Source organism: Chiroxiphia lanceolata, chromosome 5, assembly GCF_009829145.1.
Source record: "Chiroxiphia lanceolata isolate bChiLan1 chromosome 5, bChiLan1.pri, whole genome shotgun sequence".
In the NCBI taxonomy this organism is placed as follows: domain Eukaryota; kingdom Metazoa; phylum Chordata; class Aves; order Passeriformes; family Pipridae; genus Chiroxiphia; species Chiroxiphia lanceolata.
In genome coordinates this window covers 12,621,167-12,647,186 of record NC_045641.1, presented here as the reverse complement: position 1 = coordinate 12,647,186, position 26,020 = coordinate 12,621,167, and the positions used below count along the sequence as shown (strand labels likewise).

The following is a 26,020-nucleotide window of genomic DNA, read 5'->3' as shown; positions in this document are numbered from 1 at the left end:
GTCTAAACCCCCTTTGCTCCAGAGGGGAACATCAGACATGTGAAAGTTGTAATGTTTCAGTGCATGCCTGAGTGAATGACTGCTGTAAGGAGAAAGGTGCTTCTCACCCCAATCTACTGGGAGAATCAGGTAGGATGAAGAGATTTGTGTGTTATTAACAGAAACCTGGAAAGTCAGAGATAGGGCAGTGGTCAAAGTTCATCTTTTCAAAGGGATCTCATAATTACAGGGTGACTCTCTCCAGAGCCATGGGAAGAAGGTCATCTAAGGAGTTCCTAGTGATTGAAAGAATAACTGGATGCTGGATCAACCCATAAGGTAGAGGCAATGCATACCTGGACATTTTCACAGGAGAAAAGGAGTTAGAGAAGAAAATGGGATTTCTCTCCATACCCAGGACAGACATCTGAGGGAAGGCACAAGTCAGTATGAGAGAGCCCTGCTACCTGTGTGTATGGTCACCAGAAGGCATGGCTCAGAGGAACGTGTGGCTTAGCAAAGCACAAGAGCCGTAGAAAGGATGGGATTAGAATCAAAACCTAAAAATCCTGTTAACTGCTGCAACTGTTGTCATGCTGGCTGACATCAGGAGAATGTATGTCTTGAAAGTAATTCCCAAAGACTATGCTCTTCATATGAGGACAGAAAAACAGAAAGAGGTTGGTTTGACAACTTGAGAAAGTAAGAACAGGGAGACAACGACAAACATCCATGGTCTCTGAGGAACACCTGTGACACGGTGGGACTTTCACCAAGGAAACTCACACAAGTGCTGAAAACCAGATGAAGTGACTGCCAGTTAAAAGCTCATTCGGCACCAAGCAGATGGATGGCATCAGGTGAAAGGTTGCCACTGGATATGAACTTGACACTAGAACTGGGGCCAGGGATGGAGAAACATCTGAAACCAGATGAGCCCATTGCACCACTCAGAGATGGAAGATCTACATGATTTGGAAATTGACAACATTATCCAAAGGTCCAGGGATTACATTATACCAAGGATCCAAAGAAAGTCGCTGAATGACTGCAAGACTTTTTCCAGTAAAGCTTACAGCTGGCAACACACAAGTTGGCAACAGGAATGGGCTGAAGTGTGCCCACTAGCCACATTTCATTTAGTCCCCATTCACTCACATGCCTGATAACCTTCCCTTGTTACTGTGGAGTGGGTAGAAGCAGATGGTCACATCAACTTAACACAAGAGAAAACAGGGCTGAAAGCAACCTGAGGATGCACTGAATTTAACCTGACATGTTCACATCACCTGGTCTTCACAATCTGCAGTACTGTCAGTCCTACTGCCTCACCAGACAAGTGCTATCAGAAAGACTACTATTTACTTAAGTTTCCTTTACCATAAAGTCAAATCATAATTTCTAGTCCTACTGCGAGTGGACAGAAAAGTTTATTTCTTTATTTCTCTGCAGCAATTTCTTACTACTAGAAAAATTAATCTTCTCTTTTCCCAGTCTTCTCTTTTTAGACTAAACCACCACTTTTCAGTCTTCTCTCATTAATTGTGGTTTTAGACCTTTTATCATGTATTCTCCTTTAGAGATTCTACAGTTGTCCTCATGCTTTTTTGAAGTACAGTATTAAAAACTGGATGCAGTCCAGCAAAGCGTTACTAATGCCATGTAAAGCCAAAGGATTATTTTTAGTTTTACAGAACAGTCATGTTAATGTGGTGCTTACTGTTTTCAACACTGTAACATTACTACTTCCTGACATTCTTATTTAAATATTTCTCCTCTTAGGCTTACACAGGTAACTGTTCCTACCTTCATATTTCGAACTTAAAATAATTTACTGGGAAAATCGCCTAAAAAGCATGTAAATTAAGATTATCTGAATTTTAACCTTCAACGTTTGTAACCCCTTTGACATAACAATCTCCTAAACTCCTTTTCTGCTTAAATACTGAACATTTTTTAGCCTGCTACCCCTCCTCTTACTTATAGCTATAGGTACTTATATAGTACCTACAGGTAATTATTAGTCACTTACAGAAGTACTTTGTTATTTACTTATTTAGGTATCTATATAGTACCTCTAGGTAATAATCTCTACAAGCTTCTCAAACCAGGTGTTTTAAGAATACAGGCAGACCTAGAGACACAGAGAAGGCAATCACTGAGAAGCAAGGGCTTCCCTATTTGCCAGGGAAGAGAAAAAACACTTTGACATGATTACCATCAGAAATTACCGGAATTAGTCAAGCACTCCCAAAGGGGACAGCCAAACACTTTCACAGATGGAAGCTGGACCAGTACTTAGCATGAACTCCCTGCTTTTGTAACAGATTTCATTATACCATACACATTACTTCTAAGGGTGCCTACTGATGTCAATGGAAACAGATGCCTTGTCCTTGCAAATTACTTCAAAAAGTTAATTCCCTGTCACTGCTCTCTAGTCCCCTCCCTTTCTCAGCAAGTGTCCCAGTTTTGCAGGAAAGTCCTCTCCTTTTCTTAAAGAGCAAAACACCTTTTCACACTCTCATCACTGTCTCTCGAGCACTCACTCCAGACTTTCATCTTCTTCCTTTCACTAAATCCCACTCTATTCCTTGGCTACCTAGCAAACCTCTGGATGTGACTGCTTGTGGGATTGCAGTGTACTGACTTCCCCCTCAGTGTGGAAGCAGGGGCCGTGCAGCCTGTGATGATGTACATAGTAACTGCTGTAACAGTAGCAGGGAAGGCTTTCCTAGGGCAGGTGATAGACTAAGTGCTTGTTTACCCAAGTCAGGGGACTCAACCCCACCTTCCCACTGGACAGCCTTCTCTCTAACAACTTCACAGTATTCCCAGGGACAAGTAAAGCTTTCTGAAAGCAGAGAGTTCCTGCCTTATCCACATGAGAACTGGCCAGTTTCTGAAAAATCATCTATTTTTAAACTAACCTTTTAACTCAGAAGCATAAAGAAACTAAACTGCTATGCTCTTGTGATACACGTTTTATCCACTTGGCAAAATCCCTCTTCACTCTCTACTTTACATTTCTTCAGTTGCAGCAGCAAGACAGTTATGGACCTTGTACCTGGAACATCACAGTGGATAATGTCTTCATGATGAAGAAATGGCATTAATTAATTTTTAATTATTTGAGAATCTACTTGTACAAGAAAATGATCAACTATCAATTTTAAGATGAAGAGACTGCTGAGAGTGAGGGGACAAGTTCTCTTCCTGTAAAAAGAATACACCGTCCCCATGTGATAAGGTAAAGAGAAGGAGAAGAGGAAGCATCTCCCTTGCCATGCCAGAGGAACGTTACCGACTTGGCAAAGAAAGGGGAGGCACTGTTTTCAAAATGGTAAAAAAAGGAGCAAAGCACATGTTAAAACCACCTACTTCATCTCCCTTCAGGTTTATTGCTTCTTAGTGGCCAGTGATAAACAGAGAGGAGAGTGCTGCTATAAATCATTGGTTACGTAATGTGAGAAAACACACAAAGACAACTGCTGGGTATAAAGACTGATGAAGATACATTACTTCAGGCCAGCACTAGTTTAGTTGAATTATATCTTGCAGAAAATCCATTCCAGGGTCTATTTTTCATTCACCTGTACTCGGATCAATTTAGATCTATGTTTAATAAATTCTTCGTGTAATGTTGTAATTTCTTTAAGCAATTAATTATCAGTAGCCTAAATCTGTTGCCTCTGCATAATTCTTGATGATTTCCATACCTTTGGGACATGTATATTCAAAAGTTAACTAATCAGAGTCGCTTTTGGCCTCAACTGCCAAGATCATTTTCATACAGAATGGTGGGTTGAAAAATTGCATCCGCTTCAGGGACGACTGTCCTATGTAAACACTGACTGGGTTGTGAAACAACAGAAGTCATTCAGCTGTGTATATTTGAAACACCACTCTTATCTTTAACAAGATGATTGCCTGGCCAGTAGTCCTCATTCACTGGGAGAAGTCTTGTTTTATTGCTGAGGTGATTCATTCCATAGTCTTGCTAAAATCTAGGGTCCTCTAGGTTTCTAACCCAAGAACTTCTAATCATGGATTTTAAAGAAATTGTATTTAATAACCACTAGTAAACTCAAGTACTAGATACTGTTCTTAGGCAGGAAGAGATGTATAAGCAGGCTACATATTAAAATCATGTAATTACACTTCTAACTTTTCCCGACCTAAGAGATTAATATCTTACATGGGGGAGAACAAGATTTTTTGTGCTTATTTTCTCAAGTTTAAAACCAAAGCAAAAATCAAAGCCTGACACAATCCTCTATCGCATCAGGTCATTCTGACATAACACGTTCAAACAAAGCTGGAGCCTTCAGACACATTTTTTCAATGTTTCCTTTAGAGCAAACTGCATAACTGGTAACAGCAACAGCCTGAACTTCTAGATAGACACATCTGTACAAGGGGAGAGAAATACACAGCCTGACAATGACTTGTAAAACTGTTTTCTCAAGCAGGAAACAGCAAGGTTTGGGATTCTGAGCTTGATTTTAAATGCATTAGAAGAACGCTTCCAGTAATTGCAGGTATCTTTCCATGTACTGTCTATTCTTCCAGCTCCAGCTTCTTCTGCACTTCTAGTTATCTCCCACTCACAACTTCTCAGCCTATCCTGCACTACTGTACATTTATAAATATGCCATATACCCCTTTTATTCCCCCCCTCCATTCCAAGACAGACAGGGAAAACTTTTTATTATATTTTTAATAGACGTTCCTAAGCAATCTATTATATGTGACCATCTAAGCCAACAAAGCAATGGGTCAAAGTCAGCTCTGGATTACCTCCCACAAATGCACTGGAATAATTCTTAGGATGAATTTGGCTTTAAGACTTGTTAGAGAAGCAGTTGACTACATTCACAAGTCATTTACCAATCAAAATTTGAATGTTCTCTAGTGAAATGGGGAGTACAATGGCACAAGCAAACATTTGAGCATGAAACAGATTGAAAAAGCAGCTGCCAAGAGCAATAAACTAGTAAAGTGTAGATGCCTCTGACTAAGGCCAGACAGACATTTATTGGAAGCCAAGATTAGTAAGCCTTACCACTTATAGTTACGTGATCATCTTTGGAGGCTCTCTGTGTTTCTTTTAACTGGATCTCTGAGTTCACATCCACTTTTCTTCCAGACAATTCTAAATAGGCTTTGAGAGAGGCAGGTACCTTGACTGTAATTGAACCTGGTGTAAATTTAAGTGAAAGCTAGTTAGTTTAACACTGAGATCAAAGCATGAAACAAGCAATTATTTCACTAACTTGATGATTTGATAATCATCGCTTGGTTGTGTTTGGTTTTTTGTTTGTGGTTTGTTGTTTTGTTGGTTTTTTGGGTTTTTTATTTACCATAAACAGAGGGCTGTATGCCACATATAGAAAATGGTGTCACAGTATTTCACAGTATTTCTTTCACAGGCATGAAAATAAACACTAACATACACTGCTAGAAACATCTCTTGGTGGGGGATCTTATTACAGGAATGATCAAGGGAAGCAAATCTACTATATCTCACAGGTATTATGACTTTAGTTTCATCTTCTAGTTGCATATTTACACCCTGAGCAAGGACAGGGGACCAGACTGGACAAATAATCCAGCCACTGCGTGGCACATGATGAAAGAATTGCTCATCTGGAACAACAAGACACCACTCGCTCACGTACTGTGAGCATTAGTGATTGTTTCTGACCACTGTTCAGGGCCAGCTGTTCACATCCTCCAACAGATGCAGTCTCAAAAGTGACTTAACCACTTTAGAGACTATGTATCACTAAAATGTAAACTCCTAGCAAAACTGCAGCTTTGGTGGCCTGAATAATTCTGCCTTTGAGATTAAAACCAGAAATTCTGACTTCTGCTTCCCCTAACTATGTGGTTCTATGCATCAGACCAAAGGCAGATGGTGGGCTCCCAACCTGCCCAAATTAGTCATATTTGGAGTTACTCAGTCACAAAGTTTGTAAGCTGTGTCCTACACATTAAATCAAAAACCCAGCAAAATTCAGTATACACTTTATTTATATGTGTTCCTTAAGTTTTTCCCAATTCCAACATGCACTTTAGAGAAACATAAAAGTGTTTCTTGATGTCCATCCCAAAAGCTGAAGTAGATCATGGTAATGAAAGTGATGTTATAACAGCTACATAGCATCAGAAAGCAACTCTTGCTATGCAATTTAGAATCAGCAGAATGACTTGCCTGTGACAGTCCTAATGAACAAATAACTGTCAATATAATTTGGGCCTACATTTTGCTGGAAACACAAAAGCCTCAGGACAAGAAAGGGAAAAAGTCTTCATCTTTGGGTCCCCCTTGGAGACTTGCTCAGTGATGTGACTCATAAAATCCAACACACATGCAGCTAATTTATCACAAATGGGACATTTTCTACACTGCAGCTGTCAGCAGTTACTCTGAATTCAGAGGGTAAATGAAAACAGAACTTCAACTTTGCCTTTACTAAACTGTGCTGCCAGAAGAGATCTCAATGTTTTGAAAATAACATTAATTAGCTTTTATTAAATACATTCCTCTTTGCCAAGAGACATTAACTTAGCAATGAGCGATTCAAAAGGTAACCAAGAAATAATGTAAAAATAAATTTCTTTGCACTAATGAAACCAAAATAGATTGTACAGGACATGCAAGTGATTTCAATGCATTGCTATCATCACTCCCATTTTGAGTAAATGTTAGGTTTTAATAGGGCACAGGCACTGTCTCACAGAAGACAGAAGTGTACCAAATACCCTGTTCATTTAACTCACCTGAAGTCCCTGACATGGTTATAACACCAAACATAAAAATGCTGTAGAGTGGGGTTTTTTTTGGTTTGTTTGTTTCAAAACCAGGACTAATAAGATGTATTCAGGGCTTTGTAATTTACAGCATTGTATCTTTTGAATGGCAGAACTATTAATTCAACTTTTGTTGTGAGCTTTTAACTACGAAGTGAAGTTTTAGTGAGTAAACAGGAGAAGACAAAGGAAAAATGGTAAAGGTGCCCTCATCATGTTTTTCTGCTTTCAAATTTTCATAGTGGGACATTTCACTCAGAAGGCAGGAAAAATAAATGCGTGTGTGTCAATTATCACTCTGCACGTGAAGTATCATGGAGTAAACTGTATTCAAGGTAACAAACACTAATTCAAGTCAACTCTGCAGAATTCTGCTGGGTATATTGCTGGGGAAAAATACTGAAAAACACAAAAATTTTTAAATCCATTTTACATATCATTGCCTCTTACAGAGGCTACTGTATTTTAAGTATTTATATAATTTAAGTAGTTCTAAGCTTACTGTATTTAAAGTATTTATAAGGTAAAAGATAATGTAGATAACGAAAAACCACAAACTATTTTTTTTACAGACAGTTAAAACCCCCCCGCAAACCTTATCCCCTTTTATTTTACATCAAAAGCTGCCACAAAAAATATTTGGTTTAGTTTGCTAACCTTTCTGGGATTTCAGATCCACTTTTCTTAATTGACTGACATAAACATCTATTGTCCCATGATATGTAGAAGCTTTTAGACTTCCATCTGAAGAATCTAAAAAACAAACAAACAAACTTGTGTATTATTCACTCTTCTTAAATAAATATTTGCCATAATCTTTCTTTATAGTTTCTTTGAAATAATTTTTGTCAATCCTTCTGTGTTTGAGAAGTATCATATTAATTTACCAAATGCCAGACTTTGCTTAGAAAAACAGGTTTCTGAAAAAATTTATCTCCCCAGTCCAGAATTGGGGCACACACTGGTCCAAAGGCCATAGCCCTGCAGTTGTTCTACATCTACAAGGCCTCAACTACACTGTACATCTTTCTACAAGGATGTGTTTATCTTCATGTGAAGATCAAGCACAGTATTTGAGCACTAAGATCTATTCTAGTTTCCAAAAGAGTTCATTTGCTCAGACTCTGCGCAGGGAGAACTCTACCCAGGAAAGCCACCCCACGCAGAACACAAGCAGTTGTGCACTGTAACATCATGTTACACAGGATAACTTTGTAAATTCTCATTCACTACATCTGAATTTTAGACAAATGTTTGAGATAACCATTCAATAGAGACAGGAAAACAGCATTTGTTCTGTGCCCTGGGAGGCCTACAGCCCTTTATACCTGATTAGGTGAAATTCATGATCACAAAGCTTTGTGAAGAAGCATTTTTTACAAACAAAGTTTTTGACAAACTTTAACTGTACACTCTAGTAGTCTTTAATTATTTGCAATGTTTTCCATTTTTAAATACGTAGACTTTGACAATATTACAGTGAAGTCCCAAAGAGTTAACTTTCAAACAACTGAACTGACCTATAGCTAATAAAAATTGCAAAGAAATTATGAAGAAACTCTAGAGAAGCATAAAAAAATTATATTTGTACATGAGTAAAAGGCAGTCAGTGAAATATATTTTTAGAGACCATACTAAAAATTAAAGTATTGGCAAGAAATCTTGAAATAGAGATAGAGACTCATTTCTGGATCTACATAGGAAAAAAACCCCCTACAGTCAAGCCTTCAGAAATAGCTAAAACAAAAAAAAAACAAAACTGAATGAAACTTTCCATTTTAAAAAGTAAAAATATTACTGAGAGAATGAACTTGATTAATCAGAACAAGGATGTCTTGCATTAATGTCTTACCTTTGCCATATAGTTTTAGCTCTAAATAAACTCATTTGGAGCTTTTCTGATCCCAGATTTTGAGAACAGATGCCAAAGATCAGTGCATTGGTTACAACAGCAAAAAGATGGAAAAGGATTATTATCCCACAGCTAAAGCTGATTTCTTTGGAGGGGAAAGTAATTTAAAAAAAAGGCAGCTAATCCATATTTAGTCAGCTGAGAAACTAAGCCAGGCTTTGGCTAACAAGAAAACACTAACAACTAGAATGTGAATGCTTCTGCCATCTCAAGATTTTATGTTAAAGATTTGTTCCAAATCTGAAAAAAGAAATTTAACTCTTCATTTATAATGATCTGGAAAATAGTTTTGCTTGTGTAAGTGACAATGAATTTTATTGATGACTTTTTAAAACACTGTTCATAATAATCGAAGTTTAAAAGTTAGAGTCATTAGAACAGGAAAATTGGACGTGTATCAACGTTTTTATAAACATTTTAAGTAGTGATAGCTTGAGATTTTCATGCAAAAGCTGGTTTTGCAGATTCAAATTTAGTAACAGCCAATTACTGACTCTCCACATGATCTTGATAGATTTTGTTGGCAACAGATACAGGAAATATCCAGCCTTTGACTCTTCTGCTTAAAACAGAACATGTAGTAAGTGCCTTTATCAGTTCTAGGAAGAAAGAAAATTCCCTGTGATAAGACAGCGACCCTCTCCAGGGATAACAACTGCAAACAGTCCATACACCACCACCAGCTGATGATGCTTTACAGGGACAAGGTTTATTCAGTGAAGCCTTTCTCTTCCCACTCTTCAAATGCAAAAGAAGTTCTTGTGAGATTCTTACCAGTGGAAAGATGCCTTCTGTGAATCTAGCAGCCCCACTACACAACTGAACAAAGTGTTCTAGATTTTCAATTAATATATATTAAAAAAAATACAATACTCATTTTGTGAGGGATTGGATTTTGTTTTGAGAAGGCATAAACATGAAGAAAGGGTGCAGGGAGAGGGCATCAGGCACAGGCTCACCAGGGCACAGATTTACCTGGAAAGCACAAAACTTCAAGGGAAGTGGAACACCTTTCCATTGAAGAACACTGTTTTGGGAGGATGACTTGCCAGATTTTGACCCCCAGAGCACATCACAAAATTTCATATGGAAGAAGAACTACAGCAGTTTCAAAACCACAAAGAACTTTGGCAGCACTAACCAAACACTAAACCTGACATTACAGTATTGCACAGTAAACAACTGTTTATCTTTGACCTATGGAAGTAATATGAAATATATTTTATGGAAACAACTTAATACGATTTATGGAATGAATGTTATGGCTATGATATTAAATACAAGTGTTCAGATATAAAGAAGAATACTAAGAGACTTGGAGCTGTTCATTAATTCTGCAAAGCCATAAAGATGCTGTCTTAAGTTTGTCTCTAACTCCTAACAAATAAGGTGGGGGGGGAATGGATAAAAAAAAAAACCAAACAAATAAAGATAAGGTGATATAACAAAAAAGGTGCCCAAATTTAAATAAATAAATATTTCAACAATGAAAAATTACTCCATATTAATTAGCACAGGCTGGTAGGACAAAACACAACAAATAATAATAGAGACAACGCATATTTTATGGTTATGACAGAACAAACCTAAGGCAATTTATTTTTAAATATATACCCAGTTTTAGCTGAGATCAATGTGAATAATTAAAGGTAAAAAAAAAGGAAAAAGTGTATGGTTTGAATTCAGAGTTTGCCAAGGACTGACAGCTCAAGGGGAAAAACAAGGATAAATCCTTCTACTGGAAATGGAACAGATGGTCACTCTTGAACAGCTTCAGCTATTTAATTTACTAGTACTAGAGAAAAAAAAGGGGAAAAAAAGGGTAGTGTGAAGCAAGGTGTCCTTGACAAAGTTTTATGAAAAATAAATATAGCTTGAAGAATAAGACCTAAGTCACATAACTTGAGAAAGACCATACAATTAAAGACCAGTGAAAGGCCTACAAAGGCAACTTTTAGTATCACTTCTTTCATTTTATATGTCAAATACTGAAGAAGGGATTAAATACTAGTGATCTTTCCTTAAATCTAAGCAAAAACATACTTTTCCTAATAGCACATAAGGACTGATCTTGTTCATGTTAAAATCAGTGACAAAATCAATCTCAATAGGAAAACACAAAATATTTATTATGTTTTGATTAAAGACTGGAGAAAGTATAAAATTCCAACATATATGAAGCGTGATGATGATTTAATTCCTGCTTAACTGGCTATCTGGTATTGCTTATTGATAGAAGACTGGCAAGTTTTCTTCTTTAAGTTCCTAGCTCTAAAACTTTCACGTGAAAAATATTGTGAGAAACTGAAATGTATTCACTAAACAGACTCTTTGAACATAATACTGAAAAACCTTTATCAGTCCTGACCATAGTCACCATTGCAGGCCTGGCAAAACAAATGATGTGACACACAAAGCAAAGAAATCTCTCATGAAAGCAATTCCTCTGCTAACTAAGTTGTCCAGACTACCCTCTTACCTCTAAATGATGTTTTCTATCTCCATTTTAAAGTTATATCCATTGGTTTTAAAGGCCATAGTCTCTTTTGGATAACTTAATCTGTTAGAAAAAACCAAAAACACAACCAAACCATCTGGCTTGTCTAGTTTGACGAAAAGGAGGCTGAGGGGTGACCTACTGCTCTCTACAGCTTCCCAAGGAGGGGACATGGAGAAGGAGGTGCTGAGCTCTTCTCCCTGGTATCGAGTGAAAGGATGCATGGGAACAGTTCAAAGGCGCGCCAGGGGAGGTTCAGACTGGACATGAGGAAGCATTTCTTTATGGAGAGGTGGTCAAACACCAGAACAGGCTTCCTGGAGAGGTGGTCGATGCCCCAAATTCACCAGTGTTTTAGAGGCATTTGGACAATGCCCTTAACAACACACTTTAGCTTTTGGTCAGGCAGCTGAACTGGATGATCCTCATAGGTCTCTTCCAACTGAAATAGTCTGTTTTATTCCAAGAGAAAAGAAAACCCTACATGTTCCTCCAAATACAATATGAACTCAAGAACTACTGTAACAACATCCAGAATCTTCAGCACCATGATATGAGATGCTGTAAAACATACATGATGTAACATCACCAAAACTGTTTATTGCTAAAAGAACACATACAGAAATAAAATAGTTTATTCTTTTAAGTTGCAAGGAAAATGTTGTTGTACTCAGGCAGTAGCTACCTGCTCTACATGCTCCAATTTTTAGAAGCAGTTTCTCCAGGACATAAGCTCTGTCTAGAATGCCATATAATCTACATTCAAATGGACACAAAGAGAGGGAAAGGGAACATGGAAAAAAGACTGATGATAAAATCAAGTAATAATCTCGTAGACATTAACTCATAATGGACTATTTCTTCTTAAAACTTTCATTTTTCATAACCTGACACCTGAGGGATAAGAAAAAGCATCTGACTTTTGGAGCTGACTCCAACCTACCTGGAGAGCAGCACCCTTAGTATAGCACAGTGTGGAAGAAAGCATGGGAATGATGGGGGGAAAAACGACAGGTCTGTCATCAGCAGAATACAGAAGGAAGCCAACTTCTAAGACACAAAGTTGGAAAATGAAGGACACTTAAAATGACAGCCAGAGCATTAACATACTTAAAGCAGATGGCAAAAATGAGATCAACAGAACTAATTGCTATTAAGAGACAAGTGTGTGCATGGATTTATTTCTTTTTAACTACTTAAGAGCTGTACTTTATGAAGTACAGTAATTGCTTTTAATGGAATTCAGAAATGAGGGTTTTAATTTTAAAATTCCCTAGATTACTTAGCAAAAAACTGAATCCTCAAGACAAATCTCACAGATGCAGTACGACTTCTAAATACACTAAGTTGTTTACAGTTTTATTTTCCAATTATCCGAAATGGTCTTCGATACTATAATTTTTTTTCCGTAATTGATTCCCTTCTTGAAATAAAACTTTGGCATTTTGTCTCAGTACTTCACCACGAGGCTGGTAAGATACTGGAACAGTTGGCAAGGGAAGTTGTGGATGCCTCAGCGCTGTTCAAGGACAGGCTGGATTAGGCCTTGAGCAACCTGGGCTAGTGGGAGGTGTCCCTGCCCATGGCGGGGGGGTTGGGACAAGATGACTTTTAAGGTCCCTTCCAAGCCTTACCATTCTATGATTCTGTACCAGGGAATTTAATTGTCTTACAGTGACTCTCATCACCGTGGAGGATCTCAGGACACCTCAGTTCACTTTCATGTTAGGACTTTACTCAAAGGTTTATCTTCGAGAAGGTTCTTAATTGTTCTTAATTGTTGGGTTCTGGTTGATTTAAGACAGTGAACATCACAGCAAGATGCTGAAGCCTTCAGGTTGTCTAGACTGGGTTACCAAAGAAAGAAATTAGCAGAGTAAGGCCAATTGACACTGATGTATTTGTAAAAAACTAATTAGAATTTCTGTGAGCTTAATAGAGTTTTCCTTTCCATAGTAATCCTTGCTGCCCATAAACTGGTTAAGGTTGTTCCCTCTCCTCTGAAATGAAACAACCACCATAAGTTTTATCATTTGACTATACCAAACCCAGAAGACTAATTTCTTCAATGCATAATTGGGTTAAACACAAGTACTTCAGTAAGAAAAAGCAATGGATCTTTTGAGCTGGAAGGGGAAAACTTAGCTTGGCAGCAGAGTACAGAATACACAATCAGACCATACCAATAACATTGAGAAATAAGCAAATTCTAGCAGGACTGAACGTGAGCCAGTGGTGTGCCCTGGCAGAAAATAAGTGCAACTTGGCAGTATTATCTGGAGCATGGCCAGTGTATAAAGGGAAGGGATTATTTCCCTCTATTCTACACTTATTATACCACACTCAGAATACAGCAACCAGTGTTGGAGCTCCCAAGAGAAGGGAGACATCAGTAACTGGACTGAGAAACACGAACATAGTCAGGGCATGGAACACCTTCCCCATGAGCAGGGGGGCAGGACAAAATGACCTCCACAAGTGTCTTCCAACCTCAATCACTTTACAATTCTGCAACTTTCTGATGTCTCTTCCAACTTCAGTATTCCTATGAATTTACTGAATAAAAATTTAAAAGATTAAGCAAGTTCTAAAAAGAAAGTACTACAACTCCATTACTCCCTAAGATAATTCAGGTTTCTAATTACTATTTTAAGTAGTAACAAACTAGAAGTAAAAACAGGTCTGGTTGTTTTAAATTAACAAGTCATTCAAAACCCATCAAACAACTGTTAGAAGTAGGCTTCTAGTATAGAGTTGGAAAATGGTTTGTCAGTGACCAACAATGCTCACAGTATAGAAAAAAAAGGAATAATCCCTATTTTCATAATTTAATTATGCCAGTGTGAAATACTGCTACACGCTGGATGATTAAAATTGGACTGAATTTTAGATAATATTTAAAAAAATAAAAATAGATTTACACAAAGAAGTCATATCAAAATAAATTTCCAAATCAAACTACTTTATAAATAGATAAAAGCAAAAAATTAAAGAGATTGAAAGACAACAGCATTGGTTTTCTGTTTTAATGTGGAATTATACAACAATAAGAAACTGTAAATAGTGACTTGTAATTTCCCAAAAATATTTGGAAAAGAAGTCCAGCATTCTCAACTCAAGTCTGACTTGTAAATAAATCTCTCAAAACCATGGACACACTCAAAAAACCTAGAGATTAGTGCATTTTTTCAGATAACTGATAAAATCCTGCCTCTCGTGAAACAGATAACTACAACTTAACCCAATCCTAACCCAACCAAGGAAACTGGAAGATCTGAGTTGTTCTTCCTGTTTCTATCAGCAAATCCCTGTCAGGTCTCTGGCAATTCAACAAGCTATCATGGGTGTAATCATGCACAAAAACCTTTCACTTTAAACTTTACAATTTCTTTCTCACATTTTTAGAGTTGAATCCCCTGGATCTTAAAAGTCTTTTACCTTTGAAAAAATCCATAAAAATACTAAAGGATATTTAATGCTTTAGGAAAAGATTAAGTCTAACTAATGCTTTCAGAACTGAAATCTGAAAAATAAGGTTTCTTCCAACTGTCAGATGTGTCTTAATGTTTAAGCTGAACCTGGTTAGTTAAGGAAAATATCATCATCTGTTTTGATGGAAAAAGCTACCTCCTGTGTTAAGAAGCCTTTATTTAACCACACTTCATACTCTCTGAGTTTATTTAAGAGAAGGAAAAACAGACTATCAAGTTCGAGTTAATTCTGTGGTTTAACGACTAACTCATAAGAATGTGTATGGCATTCATTCTCCAGGAATGTTAATACAGGTTGCTTAGAAACATAAGAAGAGTTGTAATGGTACAGATTGTCCCTGAACAATGCTTAGTGAGGGACTACAGTTAACACCATCACCAGAAATCTTTGAGATTTGGGCCCATAACAAAGTTCACTGACAGAAGGGGAAATCTTTCTACAGACATTCGAAGGACATTGAGCCTTGTCTACAACTACTTTACTTCAATTTTCTGCCATGGTAATAACCAGAATTTCAGTTTCTCATTTTGTTTTTATGTGCTATAAAAAGCAGTGATATAATGTATTCCATAATTGATAACTCTGAGTTATTCTGTCGTATAAATGCCCAAATTTACAAAAGAAAGTTTATGAGCAGTTTTCACTTCTGAAGGTAAAACAATTAGCATAATAGTTTGGAAGTGCTGAAAGTATTACAAGCCTTCCCCCCCAGTCCCTGAATATGTAATACATCAATGACTATTACTTCCTGATATAAAAATTAAACATGGCTAATCATTGATATCAATAAGTATAAGATAGAGAACTAAGTTAAAGGCACAACTGCATTTGATGTACACTTAGTGTTTTCTCCTGTCTTTTTATCCCATCTTAATCTAAAAGGTGACACTTAGACTCAGTTTAACTTGTGCAAAGCACAGAGAGTATTGGATGTCAAAAGTGAGATAGTGTGCCTTGCCCAACTACAAAAGGCTGACAGCAAAGTTTGGAAAGGATCTCATTCAGCTACACAGCTATCAGGGCTACTCCTGAAAAGAAAAGAGGGCAAAAACATTTGTGCCAAATCACCTCTTTTTTACTTTCCCTGTGAATAATTTAGGTTTTAGAAAGGAGGAGAGAGGAGCAAGAGATAGAGAGATGGTGGAACATACCTACTGTGATACTCCCTGTTTTGGTCTGAAGGGTGGTGTTACCTATTATGAAAAGAAAAGGGGAAAAAATGTTAAAACTATACTATTTAAACATATTCATAATTTAATTATTTTCTATATTATTGCTTTACAAACAAAAATCTCATTATATGTGGCTAACAACGAAGTGATTCCAGCCAAGAAAAACACTGAGTAAAGCTAGGCACAGCCTGAATGTGAGGGAGAAAAAAAGCAGAGAGGCATTGCAAGGCTAATGCACAGTATTTCCTTACTTTATTTGGGGTGATTTTTTTTTCCAGTTGCTCTGATGCCTGCAACAGCACTATGCATCATTTAAGTAAGTCAACAGGATGAGTAATATAAACAGTTTCTATTTTCCTCTTTTATAAAGGTATACCTCATCCATCTCCCCCAGAGGGAATTTTGTGCTTCAAAGTCTACTTCCTGGACCCACTGAACATTACCTGCTCCCTCCAAACTTATCCTTATGTGCATGACAATCCATGATCAATGGTTTCCATTAACTTCAGTGAGGTCTGAGTACATTGGACAAACTGGAGAATATCAAACAAAAGTGTGTAAAGGCACAAAATGTAGAAGGGTCTCCTACTGAACTTGCATAACTTTGAACAGGTATTGGTGTTTCAGCCTTAATTTCAAAATACATATTCTTCCTCTTTACCTGTATCATCAAGAGAAGCCAGAAGGAAGACAGATACACCTCGTAACATAAAAGCCATCTATACTACTAACAGTCTAACTAAACTGTAGATGATTCCACAGTTCCATGTATAAATATATCTCAGAAAATGCTTTAATTTAAAAACTAAACCACAGCATGTCATTCCTGCCGTTCTCTCATTCTCCCAAGAGGATGACAGAATGAAGAATAAGGTTGATCACAGTAATCGAGTCCGATTTAGTAATATACAGTATTCACAGTTTTTAGATTTTTCCAAATTGAACGTGGATCAAGCTCTGCCCTATTTTCTGTAATTACACAGTAGTAAACAACCATTAGGGCTAAGTGCATTCCACTGTATATGACCTGTATTTTTCTTAGTGGTTTGTGGGCCGAAAGCTAGAAAAGCAGCCTATCATCAACAGTCTTATATTTATCTTTTCAAACACACACTGTACAAAATACTTACGGGTTCTGAAAATCAGAGCAGAAACAAAAGCATTTTTCAATGAACTTGAAATGTGTTTGGCTTTACTCTCTGATGTTTTTGAAAAGGCATGCTATAATTATCCCACCCTTTTCCCCATTTTATCATGACTAGTACTTAGTACAACCTACAAAAAGGCCTCGGGTTTTGTCAGCCAGCAACTCTCCTGAAGCTGAAGGTAGATTATTGTCAGAACAGAATTATTGCTGTTCTTTGTTTTTCTGAGTGTTTTGTTTTCTGTTTTGACAAGCAGGTCCTTGAAAAATATTAAACATGTAGAAATCAAACTCCTATTAAGCACAGACTTACATGGCAGGTACAACTATGTTTGGCAATGTGAACATATTAGTGTGAAAAGCTCACTTCAAACATTTAGCTAGAACAAAAGCTGATTTTAAAGCAGACAGAAACGTCCTGCTGTGTTGTGACCTGCACTGATTACAGACAGTGCCCCAAAGTGCACTTTTGGTCATGTAATTGTTCTGTGAAGGCCAACACTGAACTTCATATTTCTTGGGCACATCAAGGGTAAAGAGAGAAAGACCTGAGTAGAGGTAATTACTAGTTTGATTATTACAACCAACTGACTTCAGCATTGTGGTGCAATACTATGACATTCAATAGTTTTAGCAGAATACTGAAGACTAAACACTGTGCTTTAGTGTTTTGGTTTTTTGGTGCTTCTGAAGAAATAGTTACATTTTCTATCATCTACAAGCCTTGCTTCTCCATGAACACTGTAAACCTTCACTGTAAAACTTCAAACTACAGTATTGTCATAATTGTCATAATGGAAATTTTGATTAAAAAAAAGGGGTTTTTCCATACCAGAAGAATAATTCAGGACCAGAACATGATGCCCAGAAAGGTCATGCAAACTCTGGCCTTGAAAATACTCAAAGCTCAATCAGACAAGGCCATGAGCAAGTTTGCTCTAATTGAGCACACTCAAAGCATTCATTTGGACTAGATATCAAATTCCTTCAACTTAAACTATTTAATATCATCATCATTTAATATCATCTATTCTGGCCTCCAGTCGGGAGGTCTGGAGACACACTATCTATAACGCTGCTGCTTATTTTCAGAAAGCACGTAGGATCACTCTGGAGGAGAAAAGACAACACAGAAAGAATTGTGTCTTGTCGATACCACCTAAGGAATCTTTTCACTCTGCCTTTTACAACCGGACGTGTTTATCTTGCATTGGCCTCTTTAGCCACCAACGCGCTCGTAGCAAGTGTGGGTAGAGCCTTCCCAAATGTTCGTTCACAAAGCCTACCCATGATGAAACTATTTAATGTATAAAATAGTTAATGCAACTCAATCCAAGAGTTGGCTGCAAAGAGGGGTTTCCTTTTCCTCCTATGTGCCCCTTTGTAGAGAAGTTTCACTGTAGTGTTACTGTCTCTTGGCTAAAAGTAGATAATTTCTCAGAATCAGATTTCTTTTTCAAGCATCAAATCAAAAGCTCAGTAGCACCTGACGCCTCTCATGTTATAGAAGCCGATGAAAATTACTCAAAACCAATTTCTTCAAAACAATACATTACTCATTTTCATAAAAGTATGAAGCATGCAAATGAACAAGTAAGAAAGCCTGAGCACTGACAGTGTTGTAATTGTACAGCCTGAATTTCAACCACAAACTGTCTCAGACAGGATTGTAAAGTTTGTGTTGCCCTAACTTCAATTTTCTCAGAGCAAAGGCAATGAAATCTAGCTTAGTTTTGTGCACAGATGTGCTGATTTGATGCCAACTATCAGCATATTGTCAGCTACAGGCAAACTGCACGTTTAGCTGCTCAAGAAACAATCTGTTTTACAAACAAAACAACTACTAAAACTGAGCTACCTGATGAGCAAAAACTATAAGTGGAAGTGATAATTTTTTTTCTACCAGAAATTTTTAATAGGAGTTTGTCTTGTCTACTAATTAGTATGTGTTTGTGTGTGTACTTTAAAAGCATTTGCTCATACTATTAAAACATGACTGAGGAGCATGATGTTTTGCAGAAAGTGTTTTTCTGAGAAAATTGGCTAGAATTACCAAGCAAATGCTAATGTGCAATTGTTTTTAAAAGAAACAGCTAAAGTAACATTAGGTGTTCCAGACACATTTAGTAGAGAGTTCACAAAACCAATCCTGAACTAACATAAGAAATGTCTGTATAATTTGGATACAATTCTATTTGGTTTCACATGGTTCTTCAGCTAAATGACAATGAAGCATTACTACGAAAGCACGTCACTAGCTACAGCAGTTATGATTTCATTTTTGTACCAAGAAAATAAAAATAAACTTTTGGAGGTTCACAGAGAGATGAACGTGCTCACAAACTGATCACAGTGTAACAATACAGTCTACAGGTTGGAAAAATACAATAACAACATGAAAAAAAAGCCATTTATTTCTGCCTATGCATACCAAAACGAACTTTACCTAACTGTTTTAGAAACCATTCTTACATTTATTATAAATGGACAGAGGAGTTGCTCCTTTAAGGAAGAGACAAAATGAATTTCTCAAGCGAGATGACAACATAAAATTGCTAAGAAATTGAAGCAAATTGTTCTGAGGCCTATAGCTGAAAATCTGGAACTCAGACTGAGCTGAGTAATTTTCACTCTTTGTACATTCTCCTGTTTGTTTAACTCAATGTTAAATCACCACAAGCACATTACAGCACAGTCAGAATTCAGTGGAAGTTTTGTTCAATTAGAAAACCACAAGACATTTGAACCTCAACTGCTGTTTAAATAAAAGACTGTAGTTAGTTTCAGTTCTAGGTGAAAGATATTAAAGGGTGGATGGATTAGAGACTTCTTCCCCAATCAAAGAACAGGAACTGTCACCATTCCATTAATAATATAAAGTGCCAGCACACACAGAGGCTATTTCTCCTAAAAACTTCTAATTACTATCACCTTTTATGATAGTTCTTAGTAGATGCTCTACGATTGGATTCTTCTATGAAGAAAATAAAAGATGGGGAGAGGGAAGAGAAGCCTCTTTACAACTTTTAGTATAATTTGCACTGCTGAATTTTAAAATATTTTGATGTTCTTAATACATGTGATGTTTCTTTCCCACAATACACACTTTTTACTGTTCACAAGTGTGCTCATAAAATTGTTTTTAAAAATAAACATAGTCTGCTAGGTGGCAAAAAAATCAATTCAGTCTTTAATAAAGACAGAATTGTTTTGTTCATACACTTTATGATTTAGTGATAGTCTGTTGCATTAGTCCATTTGTTACTGTGAACACCTTCAAAACACCTTCAAAACAGCTAAATTTGTGACAGATTTTCCTTCTTACCATGAATACTTCCCAGCATAATATCACCGGCTACTGAAGAGAGAGATGCCGATTCTGCATAGAGATACTTAGTTTTCAGCAGCCCATCTTCAGTAGATATGTTGATGGTTGTCCCTTGCAGCTTCTCTATATTCACACTCTAAGAGAAATAAACTTAAATAAACATAATGGAAAACTTGTCATCACAGCTTGAAAAGGCAGAGGGAAGTAACACTATATAAGACACAAAACAAATGGAAGGCAGTTGCTGGCACAGAACAAATAGAATCAAGTTTTCAGTTAAAAGCTACAGTAGACAAAACAGAAAACCTTTTCATCCAAGAGCTCTGACCAAATAACAAATGATTCTTTATGACCTTCCTGTGAGTTATCACATCTATCACTCAGGTGAAGAACCCAAATAGTAATAAACAGATAAAAAAAACCCCTTTGCTTTAATTTTTAAAAATGAAAACACCTAATTTTGAAAAGTAAGAAAAAGATAACTTCAGTAATGAACACTGAACATTTGTACAGCATTATGATACTTGGGGCATTGCTGATGAGTTTTCTGTCACCACAAACTGAAGCACCCACTGTCTTTGTTACATACAGCTATTTATGAAGATTTTTAACTGGCTAACTTTGTAGATGTGGCTTTGGTGAAGGTTTGCAAAAGAGCCACAGCTGCTCCTTTTCTCAGCATGATTGTTCATATTACCTTGGTTACTCAGGCTTCTTTCTTGGACTTAAGCCTCAAGACATACAAAGCCTTGAAAAACTACAGATAAGAGCTCAATTTCTACTTCTTTTCAGTAGAAATGGAGAGAAAGGATAGAATTTCAAAAGTTGCACTATAGAGTTGGGAAATAAAAGGTGACAGATGAGATTATCTATGTAAAAATAGCGGTAAGTCACGTGATATAACCTAAACCTATTTGAACAAAACCAGAACAATTCCCATGCTTATGCAACAACCATATGAAATTTAAGTCTATTCTTTCTCAGTTAAATTTGATCTATGATGGAGACATACAATAGTTCATACTTTACCCCTATTCAATTTGGTTTTATGTTGCTTACGCAGACTTTCAGTGAAATGCACAAAATCCTTATTCATTACATGAAATGATACACAGCCTTCTAGATTAAACTGTGGCTTACTCAAATTATCTTTGAATCCTCCTTGTCATTTTAGCATTGCCACCCTGTGGAAAAAAAGTTAATATAAAGTAATAAGTCTGCTGTCACTTCCAGTGTTAGATTATATAAATTATAAGCTATGGATGAAGCAAGAGGTATTCTGACAAACAGTCACTAGTGTTGCACAAACTCAATGCTATATTGTGTTCCAAAAAGTGAGCTGAAGAGGATGGTGCAGTACGGACTCTATGACAGCCAAATTATACTGTGGCCTTACCAATCCATACATACTGAGCTTTATGCTGTCTTTACACCTTAAATCATAAGATTACAGAATGGACTATTGTCTTAAGATTTGTACCATGATGCTACAATACAAATTAGGTCTCCAAGAATGTATCAAGATATATCAACCTTTAAGAAAATCAAAATGCTGTGCTAGAATTAGAGATACTTGACAGTCAATATCTACAATCTCTGCAGGCATTGCTTAGATTCTGCAGCATAGTTCTAAGCAGCATCAACAGTAAACAAAAACCAATTATATTAAGGTATAATTTGTCAATACTGAAAGGGAGAGCAATTCAGCCTTTCATCTTGCAATGCTTCTAACAAAACCCTAATAAGCAGAGACCTTAAACATGTCCTCAGTATTTTTCCCCCAGACTACTCCACTACTCCCTCACCCTGGATAGCAAAGTGCAAACCTGCTGTGACACATGGACACAGCAACAAGTAAAGAAAAGCCACTGTCATTTTAGTCTCTGTGATCTAAACTGGCTCTAAAGAGACTTAAATGACTTGCAAAGAACATCTTCAATTTTAGCAGGGCCATCATTGCTATCAGCACAACAAAAATAAAGTGTGCCTCACTCTAAGGGGAAAAAAAAAAAAAACCATCTGCATAGTTTGGGTACAAACTGTCTGCCTTGTGGCATTCCCAAACAGGCAAAGGAAACTTCAAAAAAGCTACATCTGTTACTACAGAATGCAAGTTTTGACTCTATTAAGACAAATTATCTTATTTAAAAATTAAGTGCTTTATTATAAACAATCTCACATACCAACACATCTTATTTACCAGTCTTAACTACCTTTCTTAAAAATGTACAGTAATAAAAAGAGTTGGTTTTACTCCAGATAAAAAGTTACGATAAACAATAAAACAAAAATGACTAATACCATGAGCATTTGTTTCAGAATAGCACAAAGCTGAAGGGAGGTGAGGGAAGAGGTAAGTCAGACTGATCAAGTATAAGACTAAAAAAGCATTGTTTGATAGGAAAAGTGTGGAAAAAAATAGGATTGCTTTTTACTGAGAATAAATATATTTTCAGTCTCAAATTCTTTAACCCTTGTGGATTTTTAGCAGAACACAGATGTCTGGCACTGCTAAATAAGTGTTATAGAAAAGCCCCCGTGGCACAGATTAGCTAATGACTCCCCAGTCAAACAAATTTGATTATTTTTGTCCACTGAACCATCAGGTTTTCTGGAGAAATTCCTCTCCTTCAGAGTAGAGCCTTGAGGGTTGCAGTTACTGAGACTGACCATATGCTCAGGTTAACATTTCTCCCCTTATTATCACAGGATAGTCTGAGTTGGAAGGGACCCACCTAGTTTCTTACCCTTTAAAGAAAAAGGGTCAGTCTATCTTTGTAAATCAGACTGAGAATGTTTTTGCACCTGAACACATTTTCAAGATGAAAACTAGCATCCTGCTATGTTTAAATAAGACATATATAGCTCCTTCCCCACATATTCCTGTTCTTGGCCCTCCTTTTTGTGCTACCCTTGCTCAAACATCTTACTAGGGTATTCTCCAACTTCCCCCTCAAAAATATTCTCAGTTTCTCAAGTGTTTAGTGCCTTTTAGCACATTCTCCTCTGTCCACCTCCAGGAGGGGGCTGGAAACAGAGCCATAACTACATAGTGATGACTGCAACTGATAGAGGAAACATCTCATGCAAAGACACACAGGAGACACAACACTGACTCATTATTAACAGAAGTGGGCAATTGAGAAAAGAAATCTCAGTCCTTCCTAACTACAAAGTTTGTTAGTGAGTTCAATAACATAAGCTCAAGTATTGTTCCATAACTACGAATTCCTGTTAAAATGCCTTACTCCACTCAAGTTACTGCAACTTTACAACCCTAAGAGCGACTTCTAGCAATATTACAGACTACAGAAATACTGCAGTCTATAATGATCACAAAGAAACACTTAGGAACACAGAGAAACACTTCAACTTAATTTGTATGAAGTTTGTTTCATTGTTTCAGAAGGACAATGAGTCTGAAAAGAGTTAAATTTTTTTAAAGTATTTAAAGGCTCAGAGCAAAGCAACTTCATGAATTATATTTTCACATAGATACAAATTTAATTATTATATTAATTACATAAAAGGCAGTCTATAACCCACTACAAGGAAACACAAATAATTTAGCATTGATGGTTTTTGGAAAATCTGATGGCAAGTTGCTTATTTTACAGCAGGACATTAAGAACAGCTCACAGCTGGCTCTATGTAAGTGAGAATATGATCTCAGAACCCAAGGTACAAGGTGTACAACAATGCCAAACGGCACTTCACAGAGATGATTTTGGATGTCTAGAACTTAACAGGTCGGTCTCAAATGTATCCTTGGTAAGACAGAGTTACCCACACTCTTCCTGATTCTTCCCAGTACTGTTAGTTTATTGATTCTGACAGACCACACATTGCTGCACGTTCATGCAGCAATGCTTCAGATCTAATGATTCCTAATGCAATCAGTTGCATGGACATTATGATACATAAATATTCGAGTTGAGCCTGAAAACAACACTGGGTGAGAGAACTGTACTACTATGTAGGGGACTTTAGCTCTATATTATGTTAAATAAAGGAGAATGGACTACTTATGTCAAGAAACAAAACCATATTACAGTAGCTTATGTTTTGTGTCATACTGCCACCTACTGAAAAAAAGCAAGCTACTTCTCTACAAAACTTTTCTATTTGTGATTCTTCATCTCATAGCAAGATGTGATTATATTTCCTCAGATGCAAAGAAATCTGCAAAATCCTCTACTCCTCCATTCTTACCACTATATAATGCTGGAAGTGTACAGCATGTACAAATATCAAGCCACTATTCATGAGACACTAAAATAAACTCCTGGGCCTACTGCAGAATTCAAGTGCCCAGATATCACCCAAGGAAAAAGTTTAAGAGTGTTGTGAAGGTCTAAATAATTAAAGCTGATGGGTTGTATCAGTCAGCACAACCTCTGCGCTGAGGGAATGATCACATGCTTATTCCTGTACTGTCTGTGGAGCCTGTTTATTTACCCAAATCAAGCATAAGATAATTTAACAGAAAAATGTAAGAAATAGTGAAATGACAAACCAGTGAGGATCATTAAATGTTCTTTAGCACATTCCTCAAATTCAGTAATTTTGTTAGAGACTAACTGAATAAGCCATTGAAGAGCATTTTAGTTCCTACTTACCCCCTTCTCTGTTGCACAAATATCTGTATTTCCATAAAGCGTTCCAAGACCAATGACTTTGCCACCATTTGTCCGTATATCAATTTTATGGCTCTGAAAAAGGTTTAAAAAAAAAGTCATCACTTAGGATAACCATAATTAAAAAACAAGTTCTCGTTTTTCAAGTTGTACCACATTACCCACCTTAGATGACAAATTCCCATTTTATTGTGAAGGTTTCTTCTCAAATGATTGCCAAATGTGCTGTTTATTTCATAGAATGGTTTGGGTTGGATGGAACTTTAAGATCAGCTCCTTCCAACCGCCCTGCTGTGGGCAGGGATACCTTCCACTGGACCAGGTTGCTCAAAGTCCCATCCAACCTGGCCTTGAACACTTCCAGGGATGGAGCATCCACAGCTTCTCTGGGCAACCTGTTCCGGTGTCTCACCACCCTCACAGTAAAGAATTCTTTTCTAATATCTAATCTAAACCTACTCTTTTTCAGTTTGAAGCCATTCCCCCTTGTCCTGTCACTACATGCTCTCTATTTTCCCAGTGGAGTCAAACTCAAGTCACCTTTCCCCTTAATTTTCCATACAGGTGAGTGGTTGTAGTTGTTTTTTGTTGTTGTTTTTTTGTCATCGTTTTTGTTTTAACTAGAAAAACACTCTCTCACTATCTGTTGAACGAAGGAACAGGGGAAGAAAGAGGGAACTCTGTCTTCCACTGAAGATGTGTGAGACTCCTGGAAATTCTTGTCATCAATAGCACAGTCACAGAGTCAGAAGTAATTGCTGAACATGGCAACAAAATTAAAGGGTCTCTCTGGTCTCTTTGTCACTGCTAAGCTGATGGAATGTGATAAGAAGCAGGAGAAAAAAAAATTCTTTTCCAATAAAGAATTTGTCAATAATTCATACTCTGAAGAAGACCTAGATCTCATAACTGTATTTTGGAATTACTGCTGTTCTCAGTTGACCTAGAGACTTGGAAGGGACAGGTGAACTGGATTTTAGCCAATTAAAAAATAAAAAAAACCCACACCACTGAAAAAAATCTCAATAAAGCAACCCTCAACA

General features: G+C 36.9%; 1 protein-coding gene across 1 annotated transcript in view; it reads right to left on the bottom strand.

The window, feature by feature from the left end:
- The window catches only part of FAM185A (family with sequence similarity 185 member A), a 41,353-nt gene that overhangs the window by 5,255 nt on the left and 10,078 nt on the right, over positions 1–26,020 (bottom strand). The window contains exons 3-7 of the mRNA XM_032689625.1: positions 24,960–25,052; positions 20,338–20,476; positions 15,848–15,889; positions 7,453–7,548; positions 5,045–5,179 (exon numbers count right to left, since the gene is read on the bottom strand). Of these exons, the coding sequence (XP_032545516.1) occupies positions 5,045–5,179; positions 7,453–7,548; positions 15,848–15,889; positions 20,338–20,476; positions 24,960–25,052 (505 nt within the window). The remainder of the gene's footprint in view (positions 1–5,044; positions 5,180–7,452; positions 7,549–15,847; positions 15,890–20,337; positions 20,477–24,959; positions 25,053–26,020) is intronic.